General features: G+C 44.3%; 1 protein-coding gene across 4 annotated transcripts in view; it reads left to right on the plus strand.

Moving 5' to 3' along the window:
* Positions 1–4,443, plus strand: part of ZBTB2 (zinc finger and BTB domain containing 2) — a 29,995-nt gene extending 25,552 nt beyond the window's left edge. For all 4 annotated transcript variants that reach the window (XM_025384516.1, XM_025384513.1, XM_025384514.1 and 1 more), the window contains one exon: positions 1,666–4,443. In XM_025384516.1, the coding sequence (XP_025240301.1) occupies positions 1,730–3,037 (1,308 nt within the window). In that variant the 5' untranslated portion in view covers positions 1,666–1,729 and the 3' untranslated portion in view covers positions 3,038–4,443. The remainder of the gene's footprint in view (positions 1–1,665) is intronic.
* The last annotated feature ends 6,044 nt before the right edge of the window (positions 4,444–10,487 follow it).

Here is a 10,487-nt window from a genome sequence, read left to right on the forward strand (position 1 = left end):
AACCCGGGAGGCGGAGGTTGCAGTGGGCCGAGATCGCACCACTTCACTTCAGCCTGGGTGACAAGAGACTCCCATCTCATAAAAAAGAAAACAAAATATTTGTTAATAAAATGAACATGATTGCTAAAAGGGCCAAAGAAAGTTACAATACAAAAAGTAGTATAATAAAAGAAAATTATAAATTCTAAAAGCATTCAAGGAAGCTGCCTTTAAATTTGAAATGCATTGTCTATAGAATATCTACTCAGTGGAAGATAACATATACCTTGTGATATGTGGATGTAGATCTCATTGATTTCTAATGATGCTTTAGAATTTGTTACCACTACTGAGAAGAGTTCTTGGGAACCTCTTCATTACTGCTGCTTGATCAGGGATGATGTTTCGGAAATGATAAAAGGAGTAGAGTCTAAAGTTATTAATATCATCATCAACTGCTTTAGGTGCCTTAGATAAATCACTTAACTTTTGGGACCTCAGTTTCCATATCTGTCAAATGGGACTAAATAAATCCACTTTATCTACCATACAGGATTGTTTTGATTCTCTAAAGGATCTTGCTATGGTGGCTTTGGCATTAGACAAACATTGTTTCAAATACCAGCTCCACCACTTACCAACTACATGATATTGAGCAGGTTATTAACCCCTCTAATCCTCAATCTTTTCCTGTAAAATGAGAATGAATGACAATCAAGTGAGAAAGAATCCCTGTAAAGCCCAGGGGCAGTGCTGATGTTGATGGTGGCATTTGATAAGGAACTCCTGGAGTTCCTTTTTTTTTTTTTTTTTTTTTTGAGACGGAGTCTCGCTCTGTCGCCAGGTTGGAGTGCAGTGGCCGGATCTCAGCTCACTGCAAGCTCCGCCTCCCGGGTTCACGCCATTCTTCTGCCTCAGCCTCCCGAGTAGCTGGGACTACAGGCGCCCGCCACCTCGCCCGGCTAGTTTTTTGTATTTTTTTAGTAGAGACGGGGTTTCACCGTGTTAGCCAGGATGGTCTCGATCTCCTGACCTCGTGATCCGCCCGTCTCGGCCTCCCAGAGTGCTGGGATTACAGGCTTGAGCCACCGCGCCCGGCCAGGAGTTCTGTATAAAAAGAGAATACATAATATTTAATTTAACTTGGCCAGGCGCAGTGGCTCATGCCTGTAACCCCAACACTTTAGGAGGCCAAGGAGGGCTGATCACTTGAAGTCAGGAATTGGAGACCACCTTGGCCAACATGGTGAATCCCGTCTCTACTAAAAATACAAAAATTAACTAGGCGTGATAGGGGGCACCTGTAGTCCCAGCTACTCGGGAGGCTGAGACAGGAGAATCACTTAAACCCAGAAGGCGGAGGTTGCAGTGAGCCGAGATTGCACCACTGCACTCCAGCCTGGGTGACAGAGCGAGACTCCGTCTCAAAAAAAAAAAAAAAAAAAAGTTAATTTAGCTTACTAGGAGAAAAACTGCTCTAAGAGTCTGTGAATTAAGATGTCACATTTCTTTAACATGAACTTTGTCTCTTGATTATTTCATCCCATTTTCATGAAACTTACTAACAATCAAGGATAGGAAGTGTTCTTGTTTCCTTTGTTTTTAAGCGTTCATTTTTTTCTTCAGGCTTTATGTTAACATCTGGACTGGCATTTACTCACCGATTTTTTTACTTGTTTCTTTCAGTGAGTGTGTCCGCTTGAAACCAACTGATATACAGCCTGACATCTTCAGCTATCTCTTACACTTGATGTACACTGGGAAGATGGCGCCTCAGCTCATCGACCCGGTTCGATTAGAACAGGGCATCAAGTTTCTGCATGCTTACCCGCTCATCCAGGAAGCCAGCCTCGCCAGCCAGGGAGCCTTTTCTCACCCTGACCAAGTTTTCCCGCTGGCTTCTTCATTGTATGGCATTCAGATTGCAGATCATCAGTTGAGACAAGCCACCAAGATTGCTTCAGCACCTGAAAAACTCGGGCGAGATCCACGGCCACAGACCTCCAGGATAAGCCAGGAGCAGGTCCCTGAGACCTCACAGCTCTCCCAGCTGACTTCAAATCTGGCCCAGGTGAATCGGACAAATATGACTCCCTCAGACCCCCTGCAGACCTCGCTGTCTCCAGAACTTGTTTCCACTCCTGTTCCTCCCCCTCCTCCCGGGGAGGAGACCAATCTGGAAGCATCTTCCTCCGATGAGCAGCCTGCGCCCCTCACAATAGCCCATGTCAAGCCAAGCATCATGAAGAGGAATGGGAGCTTTCCAAAGTACTATGCCTGCCACCTGTGTGGCCGGCGCTTCACTCTCCGGAGCAGCTTACGTGAACACCTCCAGATCCACACAGGAGTACCTTTCACATCTGGCCACCAGGGAGAAAGCCGTGTCCCCCTGACTCTCTGTAGCAATGCAGCTGACCTCGGGAAAGATGCCATGGAAGTGCCTGAAGCCGGGATGATAAGTGACAGTGAGCTGCAGCACATCTCTGATTCTCCCATCATCGATGGGCAGCAGCAGTCGGAAACCCCACCCCCCTCAGACATTGCTGACATTGACAACCTGGAGCAGGCCGACCAGGAGAGGGAGGTGAAGAGGCGGAAGTACGAGTGCACAATATGTGGACGCAAATTTATCCAGAAAAGCCACTGGAGGGAACACATGTACATACACACCGGGAAGCCTTTCAAGTGCAGCACTTGTGACAAAAGCTTTTGCAGGGCCAACCAGGCTGCCCGCCACGTGTGCCTCAACCAGAGCATCGACACTTACACCATGGTGGACAAACAGACTCTGGAACTCTGCACATTTGAGGAAGGGAGTCAGATGGACAACATGCTGGTGCAAACAAACAAACCCTACAAATGCAACTTGTGTGACAAAACATTCTCCACTCCCAATGAGGTTGTTAAACATTCATGCCAAAACCAGAACTCAGACGTTTTTGCCCTAGACGAAGGGCGATCCATTCTCCTGGGCAGTGGGGACTCGGAAGTAACAGAGCCTGACCACCCAGTGTTAGCTTCCATCAAAAAGGAACAGGAAACTGTCTTACTAGACTGAATGTCACTTACCTTTTTAAAAAACTCTCATTTTTACAAAGACTATCTTCCCTCCCTTCCCTGAATTCAGAACTGTAGTTCTCCATGGCATGATACAAACAGGTCCTTGTTCCCTTCTCCTCTTCCCTTTTTCCCCACATCCCAGCCCCACCTCTGTAAAGGCTTTGTGCATTATAAACCTGGAATGTATCGACTTTCATTCAGGGGATATTGGAAAGATAATGGTCATTATACTTATAAACTAAAATTTTGAGAGGTTTTAGATTATTTAAAAGTATACTTGGAACTAATGAAGGGTATTAAATAAAACAACTGGAATCCAATTTGGTAAGCTAAAATTATGACTTTCCCTGGGTAAAAAGTCTTCTCAGAAAAACAATGTCAGAAAATACAGTGTGCTTCTTAGAGATACAGCTGGGCTCTGTACTATGCAAAATCTAGAAGGTGTGGGGAAACTTTAAACCCAAGAAAATGTTCTTAGTATTCATCCTCCAGGTGTCTTACTTCAGAATGCATCCTTTGAGATTATGTCCACTTAAGAAAAATCATCAGTTAAGAAATCTACTTTAACAAAACACAAAGCAGAAAAAGTAATAATGTGATGGCAATCTTAATTTTTGGGTACAACATGACAAGCTGTGAGTTTGTGTGTTTGTAAGAGAAAAATGTGTGGGTACTTGCTATGAACAGGTGAATTAATGCACATCCTTATCTCATTGCTGGCTTCTTTCCAAGTTGAGCAACAACAAAATGCTGTATTTGAGTTTCTGACAAATGTGTTTTAAAAATCAAATTTGAATGTACTATTCTATAAATTGTCTTTCTGAACAGAACATGACATGCCATTTTCTAGCAGCTGCCAGTGATAATTTGTTTTACACTAACTTTTAAATCAGTGTGTATACTGCAGGGAAAAGGATATAGGAATATTCATCTTACAGGGGAATTTGTGACCAGAAGATGTAGTAACTTTAATGACTGAAAAAGTCAATGCTAATGGTTTACTGGCAACATTAATTGAAGCATCAAAAATAAATGGCAAAGAGAAATCAGGACAAAAAAATCTAATTGCTGTTTGGGAAAAAACTTGATTTTGGTGTTTATTCTCCAGGTTTTTGGTTGTTTTTTTCTTTCTTTCTTTTTTAATGCCTGAAATTTTCTCCATTGGCCCAAAAGCAGTAAAAATTGTTCATTAATCTTCCCTTAGGCCAATAAAAGAAGGGCCTCACAGGACAAAACAGGAGCCAGAAGTAAGGACTGAAGGGGAAGGGGAGAATAGCTAATAGATATACTATATGTACATGTTAAAAACTGAATATCCCATCATCCTATTTCATGTATAGTTGAGTTCTCAAATTTGTAAGTTTTTATACATCCTTTCATTGAATAAACGTTTAATTAAATGAGCATATGATGTCATCTCTGCGTCTTTGGCTACCCGGAGAGATACAGGAAGGGAATGTGTAGTGTAGCAGTGCTTGAGGAGTCATTTTCTTTCTTTTGTTTTGAGATGGAGTCTTGCTCTGTTGCCCAGGCTGGAGTGCAATGGTGTGATCTCAGCTCACTGCAACCTCCACCTCCTGAATTCGAGAGATTCTCCTGCCTCAGCCTCCCGAGTAACTGGGATTACAGGCGCCTGCAACCATGCCCGGCTAATTTTTGTATTTTTTAGTAGAGACAGGGTTTCACTGTGTTGGTCAGGCTAGTCTCGAACTTCTGACCTCAGGTGATCTACCCGCCTCAGCCTCCCAAAGTGCCGGGATTACAGGTGTGAGCCACCGCGCCTGGCAAGGAGTCGTTTTCTGCAGAACTTTGGGCAATTGCTCTAACCTCAGTGGCATTTTCCACACTTGTAAAATGAAGATGTTGATAACTGCTTTGTGTTATAAGATTGTGAGAATCAAATGAGTGAACTCTGCAAAGATGCTGTGATCATCTTGCCCCAACTTTTTATCTATTTTATTTTATTATTTTATTTTATTTTATCTGTTTTATTTTTTTTTATTTTATTTTTTATTTTATTTTAATTTGGGACAGTCTTGCCCTGTCGCCCAGACTGGAGTGCAGTGGCACAATCTTGGCTCACTGGAACGTCTGCCTCCCAAGATTCAAGTGATTCTTGTACTTAAGCCTCCTGAGTAGCTGGGATTACTGGCATGCGCCACCACGCCCAGCTAATTTTTGTATTTTTAGTAGAGACAGGGTTTCACCATGTTGGCCAGGCTAGTCTTGAACTCCTAATCTCAGGTGATCTGCCCACCTCAGCCTCCCAAAGTTACAGGTGTGAGGCACTGTGCCCGGCCACCTCAATTTTCTTTTACAGGGAAAAAAAAAGGGAGGCCAGGAGATGTTTACCTAAAGATGACACAAATTTGAGTAGCAATATAAACTTTGATTATTAAATATTAAGTGGTGGCCAGGCGCGGTGGTTCACTTCTGTAATCCCAGCACTTTGGGAGGCTGAGGCGGGCAGATCACGAGGTCAGGAGATCAAGACCATCCTAGGTAACACGGTGAAACCCCCACCTCTACTAAAAATACAAAAAATTAGTCGGCCGTGGTGGTGCGCGCCTGTAGTCCCAGCTACTTGGTAGGCTGAGGCAAGAGAACCGCTTGAACCGAGGAGGCAGAAGTTGCAGTGAGCCGAGATCATGCCACTGCACTCCAGCCTGGGCGACAGAGCGAGGCTTTGTCTAAAAAAATATATACATATATATAAAATATAGACATTATAGATATATATAATAGATATACACACATATAATGGTTTCCACTCATTACGTCTTTTTTTCTTTTTTTTTTTTTTTTTTTTTTTTTGAGACGGAGTCTCGCTCTGTCGCCCAGGCTGGAGTGCAGTGGCGCAATCTCCGCTCACTGCAAGCTCCGCCTCCCGGCTTCACGCCATTCTCCTGCCTCAGCCTCCCCAGTAACTGGGACTACAGGCCCCCACCACCACGCCTGGCCAATTTTTTGTACTTTTAGTAGAGACGGGGTTTCACCGTGTTAGCCAGGATGGTCTGGATCTCCTGACTTCGTGATCCGCCCGCCTCGGCCTCCCAAAGTGCTGGGATTATAGGCATGAGCCGCTGCGCCTGGCCTTACGTCTTTTTTAATAAAAGACACATCTCTGAAATGACAGCCTTGTGCCAAGCTGACTTTTCTGAATATCTGTCAGAGGGTAAATGAAGGTGTACCCCTGCAGCCCTCCATGACACCCCCATGCAGCCATGAAAGGCCCGAGGTGCAGCCAAAGTGCAGGGTCTTGGAGACCAGAAAGTCACAGGGATCACAAGGGACAGTGGTGGATGAGGGTAAGATACCAGCCAGCCCCAGTTCAGCTCCACAAGTTGATGGAGGGGGAGGGCGAGCTTTGTGTTCGTCTACTAATCAACTGTAGAATGCAGGGTCTTCTGGAAACAGCTTGTGACCACCTCCTCCACCAAGGCAGTCCTGCAAAACTCCAGGTTCCTCCCTAAGAGCCGGCTGTAGATACTGAAGCCCACCCACCCCACCCTGGAATGCCCAGTGCCTATTCCAGTCCCAAGGGGGGATAAATTTAGCAACCTATTCTGAATTTTGGATGGTACTAATTTAAACAAGCTTTGGAAATGTCATTTGATGACATAAGCAAAATTAAACTGAGCTGTCCTTCTTCTGGTTCTACCTCTTATTAACAGCACTGGTGCTATTACATTTCCTCTTATAAAGAAAACAATCAAAAGTGGCTCACTCATTCAACAGATGTTGCTAAAAAATAGATTGTATAAAGTACTGTAGAGTTTTTACCATAGGAAATATGGTTTTAGTGGGAAGAAAGCACCGTCATAAAAAGTAGCTTTGGCTAATGATTTAAGAATGGAGAGCAAAGTGGACCTCAACCTTCTCCTTGTTACAGGTGCTAGCCATTGATGGTTTTGAAATTTCACCCTGCAAGAAAAGGAAGACCTGAAGCATCCAAATGAATCCTTCAGTTCAAAATTTCAGGTCTCAGTCACACATTTCAGGCAAAAGACAACATTGCTGGCCGGGCGCGGTGGCTCAAGCCTGTAATCCCAGCACTTTGGGAGGCCGAGACGGGCGGATCACGAGGTCAGGAGATCGAGACCATCCTGGCTAACACGGTGAAACCCCGTCTCTACTAAAAAATACAAAAAACTAGCCGGGCGAGGTGGCGGGCGCCTGTAGTCCCAGCTACTCGGGAGGCTGAGGCAGGAGAATGGCGTAAACCAGGGAGGCGGAGCTTGCAGTGAGCTGAGATCCGGCCACTGCACTCCAGCCTGGGCAACAGAGCGAGACTCCGTCTCCAAAAAAAAAAAAAAAAAGAAAACATTGCTATGTTTAAGAAGATATAGGCAACTGGCCGGGCACAGTGGCCCACGCCTGTAATCGCAGCACTTTGGGAGGCTGGGGTGGGTGAATCACGAGGTTTGGAGTTCAAGACCTAGCCTGGCCAACACGGTAAAACCCCGTCTCTACTAAAAATACAAAAATTAGCCATGCGTGGTGGTGCGCACCTGTAATCCCAGCTACTCAGGAGGCTGAGGCAGGAGAATTGCTTGAACCTGGGAGGTGGAGGTTGCGGTGAGCCGAGATCACACCACTGTACTCCAGCCTGGGCGACAGGACAAGACTCCGTCTCAAAAAAAAAAAAAAGATATAGGCTCTTAAGAAGGAAAAATGGTTGGAGAGGGTGATACATACGGGGTACCTCCTCCTGCAATTTGGCTGGGGATTATGATGGGAAAGGGGAAGCCCTGTTTTCACTGTTCACTAGGAGTGAATTCTAAGACAAAATTATTTGTAGGCTGTGCATGGTGGCTCATGCCTGTAATGCCAAGACTTTGGGAGGCCAAGGCTGGCGGATCAGTTGAAGTCAGGAGTTCAAGACCAGCCTGGCCAACATGGTGAAATTCCATCTCTACTGAAAATAAAACAATTAGCTAGATGTGGTGGCATGCACCTGGAGTCCCAGCTACTCAGGAGGCTGATTCATGAGAATCGCTTGAACCCAGGAGGCAGAGGTTGCAGGGAGCTGAGACTGTGCCACTGTGCTCCAGCCTGGGTGACAGAGCGAGACCCTGTCTAAAAAAAAAAGATTATCTGTAGGTAGAGTGTAGTTTATTGTAATAGAATGCAACTTGTTCTCAAGTTGACATTTGCATCTTCATGACAAATTTCAGAACACTCCAAATATTTAAATTGATTTTTCCTTCGTTTTATTCCTCCATTTTGATCTAGAGCAATGAATTGCTCTACAGCATTTGCAGGAAAGCAAGATTTAAGGTTAGAAGTCTTTAAACAAATAAAAAGTTGATTATCTAAAGATACAGATTAATTAATCTGCCTTTTCTAGAACTAGCTCCTTTAACATAACAGTAAGAATATTGACTGAACTATTGGAAGATCTCTAAATAAGATAAAAACTAGGCTGTGACAATTTTTAATGTGAAAAAAAAATGGACCAGGATGAAATTATATTATTTGGTTTTGTTCTCAGGCAGATCAAAGTATTTCTGAACATAAAAAAGTTATTCAATGTATGAATCAAGCTTATGCTATTCTCTGGAAAATGTGGAATACCCTCCCTGCTGAAATTCCCTTGCTGTTGGGAAGATGGATCCTTGTGAAGAATGCACTGTCAACTGAAAGGCTGAATGGGAGGGAAGGCAGAGACCGTATTGGGTGTCTGCCTGCTATGCCTGCTATGTGCTCTCATTTACTCCTTTTTTTTTTTTTTTGAGCCAGAATCTTGCTTTGTTGCCCAGACTAGAGTGCAGTGGTGCAATCTCAGCTCACTGCAACCTCCACCTTCTGGTTTTAAGCGATTCTCATGCCTCAGCCTCTGGGGTAGCTAGGATTACAGGCGTGTACCACAATGCCCGGCTAATTTTTCTATTTTCATTAGAGAAAGGGTTTCGCCATGTTGGCCAGGCTGGTCTCAAACTTCTGGCCTCAAGTGATTTGCCCACCTCAGCCTCCCAAATTGCTGTGATTACAGGCATGAGCCACCACACGCACCCGGTCTCATTGACTCCTAAGAGTCCTGTCAAACATGTCTCCTGTTTTTTTAGATGAGAAAACTGAGGCCCAGAGAGGCTAAATAACTTTTCTGAGGTTACCCAGACAAATAGAAACAGCCAGGATTCAATTCCCCATGTGACTCACTCGAAAAGCAATGCTCTTTCTATTACTTCCCAATGTTATTAACACCCAATATATAAGGTTTGAGCAGTACTAGGAAATTAACAGATCCCGTGGCCAGGCGCGGTGGCTCATGTCTGTTATCCTAGCACTTTGGGAGGCCAAGGTGGACAGATCACTTGAGCCCAGGAATTTGAGACTAGCCTGGGCAACATAGTGAGACCCTGTCCCTACAAAAAAGAAACACAATTAGCTGTGTGTGGTGGTGTGAGCCTGTGGTCCCAGTTATTCAGGAGGCTGAAGTGGGAGGATTGCTTGAGGCTGGGAGGTCTCAAGGCTGCAGTGAGCCATGATCGAACAACTGCACTCCAGCCTGGGCAACAGAGTGAGACCCTGTTTCAAAAAAAAAAAAGAGAGAGAAATAAAAAGAAAAAAGGCAATTACCTTGTGCAATTGACAAGCCTTTCATTTTGCCAAAAAAAAGAAAGCTCTGGGCAAAAAGTGCAAGGCATGGCTTTTCTTGTTCATCTGGCCTACTTTCCTGTGTTTGGCTTTAGATCTAGTTTTGTCCAAATTATACTAAAAAGGAAAAACTATTTTCCCAAATATGCAAGCATTTCTATGAGCTAGAAGCAATGGTGGCAGAGGAAAAGGGAAAGGAAAAACGTTTTTACCTGTTAACCTCTTTATTCTGTCATTAAGGAAATTCACTTATTATAGCCTTTTCATAGCTTTATATTACCACAATGGTCCTCAAACTTCAGTGCAACAGAATCTCCCAGAGGGCTTGATGAAACAGATAGCCAGCCCTGCCCCTGCAATGTCTCATTCAGTGGGTGTGGTGTAGGGCCAAGAATTTCCAGCAGATTCCTGGGTGGTGCTGATGCCGGAAGCCATACTTTGAACAGCACAGTGTGACTAGATCGCTTCTACTATGATGCAACTCCCCTGTCTTGGCTCTACTTGCTTCTCAGAATTCTAATAAGCAGAGGAGCTCATGAAGGGCTATGAGGGGATTTGTGCCGACTGTGGCATGATTCTTCTTTTGTAGCAAGGCGCTCCTTAATGAGATGTGGGCAAGGTGCAGATCTGTGTGTGGACCCTTAGAAGAAGTGTGTGTGTAGGAAGCTCTGGGATTTATTCTAAACCTCCCTGTCTTCATTCTCAATGCCTTCGTAATCTGTCAGTACAGAATAAAATGTAGTGGAAAGTAACAAATACCCTAAATTATTTTTAAAGAGGTCACCTGTACGCTCTTCCTTATTATAAGGAAAACAAGGATCCTGATGAAAAGATGAAATGATATTAGG

This window comes from Theropithecus gelada, chromosome 4, assembly GCF_003255815.1.
Source record: "Theropithecus gelada isolate Dixy chromosome 4, Tgel_1.0, whole genome shotgun sequence".
In the NCBI taxonomy this organism is placed as follows: domain Eukaryota; kingdom Metazoa; phylum Chordata; class Mammalia; order Primates; family Cercopithecidae; genus Theropithecus; species Theropithecus gelada.